Genomic DNA, 15141 nt, shown 5'->3' with positions numbered 1-15141 from the left:
ATAGCAGCACAATTTACAATAGCCAAGAGTTGGAAGCAACCTAGGTGCCCATCAGTAAATGAATGGATACAAAAATTGTGGTACATATACACCATGGAATTTTATGCAGCAGAGAGAAAGAAAGAGCTACTACCTTTTGCAACAACATGGATGGAACTGGAAAGCATTATGCTGAGTGAAATAGGCCAGGCATTGAAGGACAAATACCATATGATCTCACCTTTGACAGGAAGCTAAAGAATAAAACAAACAAGCAAACAGAATAAAAACAAAGACGCTGAAATAGAGAACAAGTGGGCAGCGACCAGAGGGGAGAGGGAAGGGAACTTAAGGGGAAAAAGGGGGAGGGAGTTTGAGGAACAAGTATGAATGACACAGAGATGAGGACTGGGGGGGGGAACGGGAGGGAGGGGGGAGACCGGGCGGGGGGGGGAAGAGGAAAAAAAAAATGTACTTGAAAAGTAACCAAATAAAAAAAAAAAAAAGAAAAAGAAGATATTCCCAATTAAATATAAATGCATAAATTAATAAAGGTATAAAACTTCAAAAAAAAAAAACAGTTTTCCATTCTCATTTAAATTAATAAAAACAATTAGCACTAAAAGAAATATTATTCCATTTCCCAGTCTTTGTAGGTCCAAATAATTTCTCTAACTTTAGGTACTATGCAGAGAATATGGACATAACCTAACATTAAGATTTGCTACATACCCAGTGATACAAGAAAGATGAATTGTATTAGTTTCTTACCCAAGAGCCACACTGAATGGCCAGCCTACAATAGCCCCAGCTGCTACTCCAAGCACAGCAATGAAAGTCTTGTCCATATACCAGCCAGTCATGGCTATCAGTGTAGTATACATACAGAAACTACTAGGAAGAAATGCTGTAAGAATAAAGAAATGAAAAAAAGAGGTTAAGGGATAACAGTTTAAGTACCAATTTTTAAAAATGTACTTATACTGCAAAGTGTCAATAACCAGGAATGTATCTTGAGCAATGCTGTAATTCAAAAGGGCAGCAAAGTGATATACCCTCGAAAAATTAAATGCAATGATTTTCTTATAGTCTGTTATATTTTAGGTATCAACACATCACCCAATTAAAAAATACCAATCATGCTATTCCTCTCCTAGCCTGTACCCCAAATCTAAAACTTACACAATCTCAGGTTCCCCGGGTTATATTTCCAGGCATGGAATATGCTTCAAGAAACTTAGAGTGACTGCTGACCATCTATTTCTGAAGAAGCTTATCTTCTGGTAGTCTTGAGGCTGTCCAGGTACCACCCTGTGCCCCTGGACAGGAATTTTAGGAAGCCTTCTCAAGAACCAAATGTTGGTTGACAGGGCTCCTTTACATAAGTTTGGCCTTTAGATGTCCCCCTAATCATTGCCACCTAGCATCACTTTGCTGTTGTACACAGCAAAGGGCTACTTTCAGGTTCTCTGCTATAGTGACACTTGATCAAAGTGTTTCCACCAACTCTACACAAAAATGCAGACCTGCTTCTCCCTGCTGTATGAGGCCTACTTCACCTAGCACCGGGAGGAAAAGCCAGTACCAACTCCAACAAAAACCACAATGAACATTTAAATCTTATTGAACCGCTATAAGATTTTAAAAACCTAACAAAAGTTCAAGGGTTCTGTATCAAAGGATGCCTTGAACTGATCTGTGCCTTAACATCCTCAACGGAGGTTACAAAAATGAAGAAACTCCCAGGCATCTCCCTTACATAAGAATCAATTTTAGGAGTAGCAAAATAACTATAAAAACATGTAGGGTAAAACCTTGACAGATAAATGCTGAATAGCATCAATGCCATCTCATCTGCAGATTCCAGCTGCCAAGGCAGAGGCAAAGGGGGCAGAGAAATCTCAGGTCTCTGCCAGCTCAGAGGATAGAGAGCACAGTCTCATTTAGGACACTGGCTCTCAAAGCTACTCCAGTGTGGCCCTGAGGTCTCTGAAGAACAACTTAGATTCTGATAGTCCTTGAAAAAATGTATATACTTCTCAGCTGGATAATATTTTTGGTGCATATTTAGTGTGTATACTAGACTCTGGTAGACACAAGCAAAAATTAAAATTGAGATAATTATGTGCAGTCACTTAAATTTTCTGGAGATTTGGGAACAGGATACCTTTTTGCAGCAGGTTACCTTGGCTCAGGTCATAGAACACAAATGTTCACTGGCAGCACAGTTTGGAAGCCACTATTCTAGATTAAGGTTTTTATTCTCAATTTCTAAAGTTTAGTGTAAAAAAAAAACCCTAGTAAAAGATTTATACCTTTTCAGAATACACCACAAATACTCAAAGGGGCAGAATAGAGAACCATTAAGAACAGGGTTTTAAGGCATAAGAACCTCCTTGAGCAAAATAAGAAAATTATATTCCTTCCCCTAACAACAAAGGCAGGGGGTGCCTGTGTGTTTTAGCCTTACAGTGATAAGAAATACAATAATGTAATAGAAAGCAACCTGATGAAAATAACTCTACCACTTATAAACTGACTTTCAGTAAGTCATCTCATCTTTCTAAGTTCTAGTAAAACTGAGATAATAGTTATCTTACTTAATGTTGTAAAGGTCACTCAAGATTCTGTAACTAACAGTGCAAATTATTCATATGTTATACAAATATAACATATCTGGACAAGTTCTTTCTTTTGACGCAACTGTGAAATATCAGTCAACCTGTTGTGCCCTCACCTGTTCTTTTACTTACCTGAAGATGAGCAGAACATGCCAGTGCTGAGAACCAAGAAGGCTAGCATCATTCGACTTACATGCAGCCCAAACTTCTTGCACACAGCCCTAGAAGAAGGGCAAAGACTGTCAGCATAACAAATCTTAGTGATGTAAATTTCAAATCAAAAGACAAAAACATGCCTGCATCACAGACAACACTGACTATGTCAAATAATGAACAGTCTTGACAGGTTTGTTAGCAATTTTTGTGTGCATAAGAAACCCAAATGTTCTTACTCCTTAGGCAGGAACAAAGCGCTCTCCCAAAGATGAAGTGCGTACCTCCCATGCTAGGGCTATGTCTCAGGAAAAATAGGAAAACAATAGGAAAACAGCATGATGTCGTGGAAAAATAATAGGCCTCAGACTCAGATGGGACCAGGTTTAAATTTGGGCTCTGTCACTAGTAGTGACACCCGTGTCTAGTCACATAATCACTGTCAGATTTCTCATCTGTAAAAGTGGATAATAATTACCTAATTTGCAAAGTTTCTGTGAAGACAATGCATTGTAAAGTGCTCATAAGATTGCCTGGCAGAGTTGCTCAATAAATGGTAGTTATCAGAAAAAGACTAGGTAGCAGATACGCCAAAGTGTTAATAAGTGGCTATTTAAGTCAGTGTTTCTCATACTTCAGCAATTATACAATTCCTTTTACTTTTTTGTAGGTTTTAAAAGTGGAAAACATTATTATTGCTTCATTCAGACTTTATTCAAATACAACCATGTTATTTTCTTTTTTTCCACTTAAAATTTTTTAAAATGTTTTATTGATTATGCAATTATACTTGTTCCATTTCCCAGCCTTCATTCCCCTCGACCCTGCACACCCCCTCCCTCACCATTCCCTCCCTTTAGTTCATGTCCATGTGTCACAAGTTCTTTAATTTCTACATTTCCCATACTATACTTACCCTCCCCCTATTTCCTACCTACAGTCTATGCTACTTATTCTCTGCACCTTCTCCCTACTTCTCCTCCTCCCACTCCCCTGTTGCTAACCCTCCATGTGATCTCCATCTCTATGGTTCCACTCCTAATCTAGTTGTCCTCTTAGTTTGCTTTTGTTTTAGGTGTGGTTGTTATTTACTGTGAGTTTGCTGTCCTTTCACTGTTCATCTTTTTTATCTTCTTTTTCTTAGGTAAGTCCTTTTAACATTTCATATAATAAAGGCTTGGTGATGATGAACTCCTTGAACCTGACTTTATCTGAGAAGCGCTTTATCTGCCCATCCATTCTAAATGAAAGCATTGCTGGATAGATGTAGCATCTATCTAAATGAAAGCATCTTGGATGTAGGTCTTTGGATTTCATGACCTGGAATACTTCTTTCCAGTCCCTTTTTGCCTGTAAGATGTACGGTCTCTTTGGAGAAATCTGCTGACAGTCTGATGGGAACTCCTTTGTAGGGGACTGTCCCCTTATCTCTTGCTGCTTCTAGGATTCTCTCCTTCATTTTTATCTTGACTAATGTAATGATGACGTGTCTTGGTGTGTTCCTCCTTGGGTCCAACTTCTTTGAGACTCTCTGAGCTTCCTGGATTTCCTGGAAGTCTATTTCCTTTGCCAGATTGGTGAAGTTCTCCTTTATTATTTGTTCAAATAATTTTTCCACTGGTGGCTGTTCCTTTCTGGGGGGAAAACCCCTATAATTTGGATGTTGGAGCATTTAAAGATGTCCTGGAGGTTCCTAAGCCTCTCCTCATTTTTTTGAATTCTTTTTTCTTCATTTTTTTGAATTCTTGTTTCTTCATTCTTTTCTGTGTGGTCATTTTTTTCTTCCATCTGGTCCACTTGATTGATTTGAGTACCAGTTTACTTTCCATCACTATTGGTTTCCTGTGCATTGCCCGTCATTTCAATTAGTTTAGCCTTCATATGTTCCTCTAATTTGTGACTAAAGTCAACCAGTTCTATTAGCATCCTGATCACCAGTATTTTGAACTGTGCATTTGATAGGTTAGCTATCTCTTGGTCGCTTAGAAGTATTGGCTCTGGGGCTTTGAACTGTTCTTCTGTTTGAGCCATAATGTTTTGGTCTGTTTGCGCTTGATACATACGAGGTGCAGAGCCTTAAGTTTTAACCAAGGCAGAGCAACCCAGTCTCTATGTTGCAATGCTGTCGGTGGGGGCAGGGTCAGAGACAGGCAATGGCATTTTTTTTCTGCTCTCTCTTGGATTTAGCTCCCCTCTGCTGCTTCCCACAAGCAAATTGGGCTCTTCTGGTGCTAATTCCCAGACATGTGGGCTTGTGCACCCTCCAGAACCCTGTGGGTCTCTCCAACAGACTCTCTGTGAGCCTGGGAGCCTCTCCCGGCACCTCAACCCCGAAAGTTTTTGCAATTGGTGCTTTTAGGCTTTATTTCCCAGCGCTGGGGCCCTGAGTTGTGCGGTCTATCTCACTGTTCGCTCCTTTGCCCACTTTATCTGCATGCAAATGTGTGACCGTGGTCAGCCAGCCGCCTTGCACCCTCATTGGGTCTGCCCATTGCCACCCCATGCCTGGGATCTACCAACCGTTGCCTGTAGGCCTGGGTTGGTCTGGCCGCTTTTTTTGTGCAACCCCTCTCAGCCAGCTGCTGGCTCCGCCTCTCTTACTGGTCTAGATGAATGGTTCGTTGTTGTCGGACTTCGGTACAGTTTAATTTTTTGCTGTTTTGGTGGCCTTCTGGTTTTTAAATATTTGTTGTTCATAAACTTGGTTGTGGGAGGAGGTACAGTGTTTCCAACTATGCCTCCATCTTGGCCAGAAGTCCTCTTCATTATGTTCTGATTGGATGTTTATTTCTTCCTTTTGTTCCAAATTGTTGACTTGAGTCCCAGTTTCCTTCCCTTCATTTTTGGTTCTCTGTATTTTTTGTTTTATTTCACTTTGCATAGCCTTCATTTCTTCCTTCGTTTTGCAACTGAGCTCAATCAATTCTTTGAGCATCCTGATTACCAGTGTTTTCAACTCTGCATCAGATAGGTTGTCTATCTCTTTATCACTTAACTCTTTCTCTGGAGTTTGATCTATTCTTTCATTTATCCCATTTATTTTTTCAGTGCACTTGTTATGCTGTTAAGGGGTGGAGCCTTAGGTATTTGCCAAGGCAGGGCAACCCTCTTTTCTGTACTGTGACATTTTCTGTGCTCAGAGAGGGAACAATGCCACTCACTTGCTCCCCTCTTGCCCCACTTTCCAATGAATTCTCCTGTGAGACTGGTAGTTCTCCCACCTTCATGACACCCACAGCATTTTATAGCTAGAGGTTTGAGTCTTTAGTTTCCCAGTGAGCCAGCCCCTCCTCACCCATGTGGTGCGCCACCTTGCCTCAGTTCCTCTTTGACACTCAGCTGCCTATCTCTGCCCTTTCTACTGGTATAGATGAATGTTTCTTTTTTTTTAAATTTATTTATTTGATTATGCCATTAGTTGTTCTATTCCCCCCTTTCAGTCCCCTCCACCCTACCCCCCATCCCCACCATTACCTTCCTTTAGTTTATGACCATGTGTCTCAAGTTCTTTAGATTCTATATTTCCCATACTATTCTTGCCCCCCCATCTATTTTCTATATACTGTCTATGCTACTTATTTTCTGTACCTTTTCCCCCCTTCTCCTCCTCCCACTCCCCTGTTGCTAACCCTCCTTGAGATCTTCATTTCTATGTTTCCGCTCCTCACCTACCTGTCCTTTTAGTTTGCTTTTGTTTTAGGTGTGGTTGTTAATAACTGTGAGTTTGCTGTCCTTTCACTGTTCATGTTTTCTTCTTTTCTTAGATAATTCCCTTTAACATTTCATATAATAAGGGCTTGGTGATGATGAACTCCTTAAATCTGATCTTATCTGAGAAGCACTTTATCTGTCCTTCCATTCTAAATGAAAGTTTTGCTGGATAGAGTAATCTTGGTTGTAGGTCTTTGGATTTCATGACTTGGAATACTTCTTTCCAGCCCCTTCTTGCCTGTAAGGTCTCTTTTGAGAAATCAGCTGACAGTCTGATGGGGACTCCTTTGTAGGTGACTGTCCCCTTAGCTCTTGCTGCTTCTAGGATTCTCTCCTTCATTTTTATCTTGGCTAATGTAATGATGATGTGCCTTGGTGTGTTCCTTCTTGGGTCCACCTTCTTTGGGACTCTCTGAGCTTCCTGGATTTCCTGGAAGTCTATTTCCTTTGCCAGATTGGGGAAGTTCTCCTTTATTATTTGTTTAAATAAGTTTTCCATTGGTGACTGTTCCTTTCCCCCTTCTGGTACCCCTATAATTCGAATGTTGGAGCGTTTAAAGATGTCCTGGAGGTTCCTAAGACTCTTATTTTTTTTGAATTCTTGCTTCTTCACTCTTTTCTGTTTGGCCATTATTTGCTTTCTTCTCGTCCACTCCATTGATTTCAGTCCCAGTTTCCTTTTCATCGCTATTGGTTTCCTGTGCAATTCCATTCATTTCAATTAGTTTTGCCTTCATATGTTTCTCTAATTTGTGGCTATAATCAACCAGTTCTGTGAGGATCCTGATCACCAGTGTTTTAAACTGTGCCTCTGAGAGTTTTGCTATTTCTTCATTGCTTAGATTTATAGGCTCTGGGGCTTTGAGATCTTCTTGAGCCATTTTTGGTCTGTTCGCGCCCGTTAAGTACGAAGAGCGGAGCCTTGGACTCCCAGGTCGCTGGGTTGTGACTCTGTATGTGGGGGCGGGGTCGGAGTGGGGAACTGGCGGTACCCTCTGCTGCCTCTCGCCACTGGGGCCCGCTGCCTCCCGTCCAATCGCCCACTCCCTCGCTTGTCTATCCATGCACGAATGCGCAACCACAGTCAACCCACAGCCCTGCTCCCTCGCTGTTTCCCCGTGATTGCTTGCTGAGTTGCCCACCAGGTCCAACCCTGTGCCTGGATTCTGTGCCCCTGAGTCCATCTGACCGAGTTTTCCTGTGCAACCCCGCTCCGCCAGCTGCTGGTTTCGCCCCTCTTACCGGTTAGGCTGAAGAATTTGTTGTTATCAGACTTCCGAAAAGTTCAATTTTCTGTGTTCTGGCTGTGTTTTCTGTTGCTAATATTTAGTTGTCTCTAAACTTGGTTGGGTGAGAAAGCTCGGCGACTCCACCTATGCCTCCATCTTGGCGGAAGTCCCTAGATGAATGTTTCTTTAACTCCTTGGTTGTCAGAGTTCCATGCATTTTGTTATTTTGGCAGTTCTGGTTGTTCATTGTCTTTTAAATTGGTTGTTATCCTTCCTTTGTGCAAGGAAGCAAAAGGTTTCTACCTATGTCTCGATCTTGGCCAAAACTCTTGTAGTCTCAGTTCTTTTTTAATTTCTTTTTATTTTATTGTGGTAAGAACACTTAGTATGAGATCCACCCTCTTAACCAATTTTTTAATTATAAAATAAATTCGATTCCCAGTCAGGGCACATGCCTGGGTTGCAGGCCAGTTCCCAGTGGGGGGACACACAAGAGGCAACCATACATTGATATTTCTCTCCCTAACTCCTTCCCTTCTCCTCTAAAGATAAATAAATAAAATCTTAAAAAAATATATATATAAAATACAGTATTATTGTTATCAATAGGCATAGTGTTGTACAGCAAATCTCTAGAATTCAGATTGTGTAATTGAAATTGTATATCCATTAATTAGCAACTTCCCATTTCTCCCTCCCCCCAAGACCTAGCAACTATAATTCTATTCTCTTGCTTCCACGAATTTGACTGTTTGAGAAACTTCATACAAGTGAAATCACTCAGTATTTGTCCTTCTGTGACTGGTTATTTCACTTAGCCTAATGTCCTCAAAGTTCATCCGTGTTGTTGCATATTGCAGGATTCCCTTCTTTTTTAAGATTGAATAGTATTTCAACATATGTATATGACATATTTTTCTCCATTCATCTATCGATGGACATTTAGGCTATTTCCAATCTACATTATTGTAAACAGTGCTACAATGAATATGAGAGTGTGGGTATCATTGTGAGATTCTGATTTCAATTCTTTTAGATAAATAATAAAAGTGGAATTGCTGGTGGATCTATTTTTAATTTTTTGAGGACAGTCATACTGTTTTCCATAGTGACAGTACCATTTTGCATTCCCACCGTGTGCGAATTCTAATTTCTCTACATCCTTGCCAACAGTTAAGATTCTCTCCTTATCTTTAACCTTTTTTAAAATAGTCATTGTAACAGGTATAAAGTGATCTGACTATGTTTTTGACTTGTATTCCCCTGATGTTTTTGGTATTGAATTGTAGGAGTTCCTGATACATTTTGGAAATGAAGCTCTTATCAGATATACAGTTTACAATTATAGTATTTTTCCCATTTTGTATGTTCCTTTGCGCTCTATTGATTGGTCTCTTGTTGCTGATTAATGTTTTTAATTCCCTTTTATTTCTTTAAAAGTATCAAATATACTTATTGTACATTCTTATTTTAATAATTTTTAATAAATGAAGTTTTGTAGGGCAGCTTTCTATTGTTACATGTGCTGGCTCTCAGTCATAATGTCTTGTTCCCTTTTGTGCTCTGTGATTTATTTTTATTATAATTTCTTGTTCTCTAAAATTTAACCTGTGGTAATTCTTTGACACTTGGGTTAAGAATTCTTTCCTCTAAAGAAATTTTAGGAGGATGTCTGATCAAGATGGCAGCATAGGTAAACATACCTCCTTACACAACCACATGGAAATTACAACTAAATTATAGAAGAGCCATCACTCAAAAACATCAGAAATCGAGCTGAATGGAAGTCTGACAACTATGGAATTAAAGAATCCACTTCCATCCAGACTCGTAGGAGGGGTGGAGATGTGGAACAGGCTGATTCCACACCCCTGTGTAGTGGACAAAAATTTCAGAGGGGTATCAGGAGCGAGAAGTCCCAGCCCCACATCAAGACCCCAGCGCGTGGTTCCAGTGCCAGGAAGATAACTTCTGGATACAAAAACCAGTGGTGATTAAGTTGGTAGATAAAACTTCTGGAGTCTCAAGCAGTATCTCTTAAAGAACCAACACACAGACTTACTCAGATTCACTCCCTCCCTGTTCCAGCAACAGGGTAGCAGCTTGAAAGGCATACAGGGAGGAACTGAAGTGTCTGGCATTAAAGCAAGAGCTCGGGGGCAGCTTTATCCCAGACAGAAAAACAGACAGAGGTCATTGTCCCTTTTTTGAACCTTCCTCCATAGAGCCACAGACTCAGTGAGTTGGTGCCATATCTGAGACTCCATCAACCTGGCTAACACTGTTTGTCCTGCCCTGGAGATCCCCTGAAACTCCTTCCCACCCAACTTATGGGCCTATCCAAGTTGTTAACGGTAACTTTCCCACATGAATGGCTGGTCTAGGCTCATACTTCACAACTTCCTAAATCCTTTCAAATAAGCAACAGCAGCCAGCTTCTGTGAAACCCCAACCCTCGACCTCTTGCTAAGTGGCCCTAGGCCTGGCACTCGCAGCAGCCAGCCTAGATTCATAGCTTGCCTTCACCTAGGAATCTCCAAGCCCAGCACAAATAGCAGTCATCTCAGATTCCTTTATAGCTAATGCAGGGTGGCCCTGGGCAGAACACAGGTGGGAGCTGACCTTGGCCTGCACCACCTAGGAAACCCCCATGCCTTCGCACCCAATGGACAGCTACAGACCATATCAGAACACTACCACTCTGCCCCTGCACAGCTGATCCTCCATCAAGATCAGTAAAGCAGGGGTTTGTGGTCAGTGGACACAGCCAGTACTTGTAGCTGACTGGGCTGGGTAAATTCTTCCCACTGATCTGCCAAAAGCAACCAAGGTTCAACTACAAAAGGAGGGTGTACTCAGCCCATACAAAGGGATGTGCTCATCGAGTGATAAGCTTGGGTGATAAGGGAGACTGTGCCACTGGACCCTATAGGACACCTGGTACATTAGGCCACTCTACCAAGACAGGGAGCCAGAACAGCTCTACCTAATACATAGAATCATATGCAGGAAGGCTGCCAAAATGAGGAGACAAAGAAATGTGGCCCAAATGAAGAATGGGTCAAAACTCTAGAAACAGAACTAAACCAAATGGAAATAAGCAATTTCCTCTATCACATGCAGAGTTCAAAACATTGGTAATAAGAATACTCAAGGAACTTAGTGAGGACCTCAACAGTATACAAAAAGATCCAATCAAAACCTCAAAAGTCAAGAAATTTAAAGAATATCTGCCCTATTATCTGACCACAATGTTAAATGTAACTAAAATTATGTATAAAAAATAAAATAAAACACAAGTGTGTGAAGATTAAACGTGCTTCTAAACAACAGCAGCTGAAAGAAGAAAATAAACAGAAAAGCAAATCTACCTTGAGACACACAAAAATTGAAAAACAACCTAACAAAATCTAGTACGAAGCAAAAGCAGTTAGAAGAGAAAACACTATGGCTATGGAGGGCTACCACAAGAGCAGGAAACACTTCCAAAAATTTATTTAAATTTACACATGAAGAAACCAGAGAGAGAAAGAGAGAGAAAGAGAAATAATAAAATAAGTAGAAAAAATTTATTACAAAAATCAGAGTATAAATGAAATAAAATCATACATGAAATAAAAATACAAGAGAAAAGAGAGGACTTCCACCAAGATGGAGGCACAGGTAGAGATGCCGTGCTTTCTCACACAACCAAGTTTAGAGACAACTTAATATTAGCAACAGAAAACACAGCCAGAACACAGAAAATTGAACTTTTCGGAAAGGTCTGATAACAACAAATTCTTCAGCCTGACCGGTAAGAGGGGCGAAGCCAGCAGCTGGCGGAGTGGGGTTGCACAGGAAAACTCGTTCAGATGGACTCAGGCGCACGGATCCCAGGCGTGGGGTTGCACAGGCGGACCCAGCAAGGGCGCTGGGTGGGCGTTGACTGTGGTCGCGCATTTGTGCGCAGATAGACCAGTGAGGGAGTGGGCAGTGAGACAGGACCGAGCAGGCCCCAGCAGCAAGAGGCAGCAGAGGGGGACCGCCATTTCCCTGCTCTGACCCCGTCCCCACATACAGAGTCACAACCCAGCGACCTGGGCAGCTCCACCCTGGTGAACATCCAAGGCTCCACTCCTCATACTCAACGGGTGTGAACAGACCACAAATGGCTCAAGAAGATCTGAAAGCCCCAGAGCCCATAAATCTAAGCAATGAAGAAATAGCAAAACTTTCAGATGCACAGTTCAAAACACTGGTCATCAGGATGCTCACAGAACTGGTTGATTTTAGTCACAAATTAGAGGAACATATGAATGCTAAACTAATTGATATGAATGAAATTGCACAGGAAACCAATAGTGATGAAAAGAAAACTGGGACTCAGATCAAGGGAGCGAACCAGAAGGAAGAAAAAAATGGCCAAGCAGGAAAATATGAAGAAACAAGAATTTAAAAAAGTGAGAAGAGACTTAGGAACCTCCAGGACATCTTTAAACGCTTCAACATACGAATTATAGGGGTACCAGAAGGCGGAAAGGAACAGCCACCAGTGGAAAAAATATTTGAACAAATAATAAAGGAGAACTTCCCCAATCTGGCAAAGGCAATAGACTTCCAGGAAATCCAGGAAGCTCAGAGAGTCTCAAAGAAGTTGGACCCAAGAAGAAATACACCAAGGCACATCATAATTACATTAGCCAAGATTAAAATGAAAGAGGGAATCCTAGAAGCAGCAAGAGCTAAGGAGACAGTCAACTACAAAGGAGTTTCCATCAGACTGTCAGCTGATTTTTCAAAAGAGACCTTACAGGCAAGAAGGGGCTGGAAAGAGGTATTCCAAGTCATGAAATCCAAAGGCCTACAACCAAGATTACTCTATCCAGAAAAGCTTTTATTTAGAATGGAAGGACAGATAAAGTGCTCCTCAGATAAGATCAAATTCAAGGAGTTCATCATCACCAAGCTCTTATTATATGAAATGTTAAAGGGACTTACCTAAGAAAAAGAAGATAAAAAAGATGAACAGTGAAAGGACAGCAAACTCACAGTTATTAACAACCACACCTAAAACAAAAGCAAACTAAGAGGACAGCTAGATCAGGAGTGGAAACATAGAAATGAAGATCTCATGGAGGGTTAGCAACAGGGGAGTGGGAGGAGGATAAGGGGGGAGAAGGTATAGAAAATAAGTAGCATAGATGGTAGGTAGAAAATAGATAGGGGGAAAGAATAGAATGGGAAATATAGAATCTAAAGAACTTGAGACACATGGTCATAAACTAAAGGGGGGGGAATAGTGGGGGTGGGGGGTACAGGGTGGAGGGGAATGAAGGGGGGAAATAGAACAAATGTAATGGCATAATCAATAAAATAAAAAAAAGAGAAAAGACTAATAAAAACAAAAGCCAATTCATTGAAAAATAAATTGAAAAATGTATGGTAAGATTCATCAAACAGAAAAAAGAATGAAAATAAACAAAATCAAAAATGAAAAGATGTCAACTGATACCACAGTTTAAAAAAATCATTTAGAAGATGGCGGTGGACTAGGACGGAGTAGATACCAGTTCCTAGTACAAAAGAGACAGAAATCTATCCGATCGGAGGAGGTGAGGCCAGCAAGCCAGCAGTTGCCAAGCATATATGAAAATAAGAGACCAGAAACCTCATTGGTCACGGAGGAACCAGACAGTAGGGAGACAGCAGCGGTACAGTAGTCTCTGGGACGGAGCAGGGAGAAACAGCCGGAGCAGGGTAGGGGAACCAGCGCCCTGTGGTGAGAGCCCAACGGCTCCTGGGACAGCCTTCAGCGCCTGGAGGGCTCCCTCCCTGGGATTTTTCTGCCGGGCAGGCCGAGTGGCCCAGGCAAAGAGGTGTGGAAGAAATTTCAGCCTGTGCGCAATCTGGGGAACTAGTCGTTCCACACACAGTGTGTCTGGGCGGGTGCCTGAGGGCGCCTAGGCCAACGTTCAGCGCCCAGAAAGCTCCCTCCCTAGGATTTTTGGGCCCGGACCGGCCAAGAGACCCAACCAGAGGGGAGCAGAGGAGATTTCAGCCTGCACACAGTTCTGGGACCAGCACCCGGCGTGGTGCTGCTACATCCCTAGGGGTTTTTTTTGTTTTGTTTTTTTTTGCCAGAGGTTGGCCAGGGGACCCAGACAAACACAGGAGGAGAAGGGATACACACCACACAGCGTGCCATGACGAGCACACAGAGTTTCTAGGTCTGCGCCCAGTCCTCAGATCGGCTCCGGGCTTCCAGTCTACCCCCCTCAGACTATCTGGAAGCCCGGGACACTGAGGGGTCCTGGGAAAAGAGCTGAGACCCTCAACCCCCCTCCCTTTCTGGCCAAGCAAGGTGGGGGGGCCAGGAGAGACTTGTTTGATAGAGTTTACAGAGAGGGTGCGGAGGACAAAGGGCCCCAACCAAAGACTCTGTGGTTGCCAGCCCAGGAGAACTCAGAGGTGCAGTCTGGGGCTCTGAATCCAGTAGACTCGGCAGCCTGCTCTGCTTCACACCCAGCTTGGCAGCGAGCCCAGGATTGGGCAGAGGGTCTGGGGCCTCCCAACTGACCGGGGACAGGCCTGTGCTCAATCCTGAGGGAACCAGACAACTAGGCCGGTGCAGGTGCCTGCAAACACAGCAAACCAGACTATGGCAGTAACCCCTGGGAGGGGAGCGCTGCAAGAAAGTCCTAGTTCCCCATTGTAGGGAGCTGGGGGAGAGGCGCCAAGTGTCTGGATCCTGAGAGGGGCTGGCTGAAAAAAATCACAACAATCGACCCTCAGCCAACTGCAACCAGAAAAAACTGGTTCGGCTAGTTTGAAGCCAACAAGTGACATTCCTTTTTCTGAAGTTGTTTTTGAGAGATTATTTTGGTGCATTTTTTGTTTTTTGTTTTTTTACTTTATTTTATTTTTATTCTTTTTTTTATTTACCTTTCTTCCTTCTCCATTCCTTTTCTTTATCTTTTTGCTTTTTTAAAGTAATCTGTTATTTCTTTTAAACTTTATTACTGTTTCATCTTTCCATACTTTTGTACTCTTTTCCCGGATTTTCTGTTTTATTTCTTTTTCTTTTCTTTCTAAACTTATTGCTCTTTCTTCCATTTCCCTACCATTTTTTTCTTTCTTCCTTTTATTTCTTTCCTTATCATTTCTTTCTTTTACCCACAAGAGTCACAATCAACTTGAAAATATAAAAAGACCAGAGCTGGACCCATAGAAGAGGCCTCCCAATAGTAGAGTCAGAGAGACAAATTGCACATTGTTGTAGGAGAGAAGCCACAAGTTGCTGCATATTTGAGTAGGTGGAAGCAGAGAACAATAGGATAACCAAAAGAGGCTGCACCATTGAAATTCACAGGCATTCCACCACAAAAGTTCATACCATAAACCCAGGGTGTCAAAACAGATTAATCTAAGAAGCTGAGGCTAACAAGAAGAGTCTCACAAACAATGGG

At 41.9% G+C, this 15141-nt stretch overlaps 1 protein-coding gene across 2 annotated transcripts in view; it reads right to left on the bottom strand.

Annotated features, from left to right (window-relative positions):
* Positions 1-15141, bottom strand: part of ALG9 (ALG9 alpha-1,2-mannosyltransferase) — a 159350-nt gene that overhangs the window by 122019 nt on the left and 22190 nt on the right. For both annotated transcript variants that reach the window (XM_037136170.2, XM_037136169.2), the window contains exons 5-6: positions 2733-2821; positions 751-886 (exon numbers count right to left, since the gene is read on the bottom strand). In XM_037136170.2, coding sequence (XP_036992065.2) covers positions 751-886; positions 2733-2821 — 225 coding nt within the window. The remainder of the gene's footprint in view (positions 1-750; positions 887-2732; positions 2822-15141) is intronic.

Source organism: Artibeus jamaicensis, unplaced genomic scaffold (assembly GCF_021234435.1).
Source record: "Artibeus jamaicensis isolate MK-2021 breed Jamaican fruit bat unplaced genomic scaffold, CSHL_Jam_final contig_585, whole genome shotgun sequence".
Lineage (NCBI taxonomy): Eukaryota > Metazoa > Chordata > Mammalia > Chiroptera > Phyllostomidae > Artibeus > Artibeus jamaicensis.
This window is presented reverse-complemented; position numbering and strand designations above follow the sequence as displayed.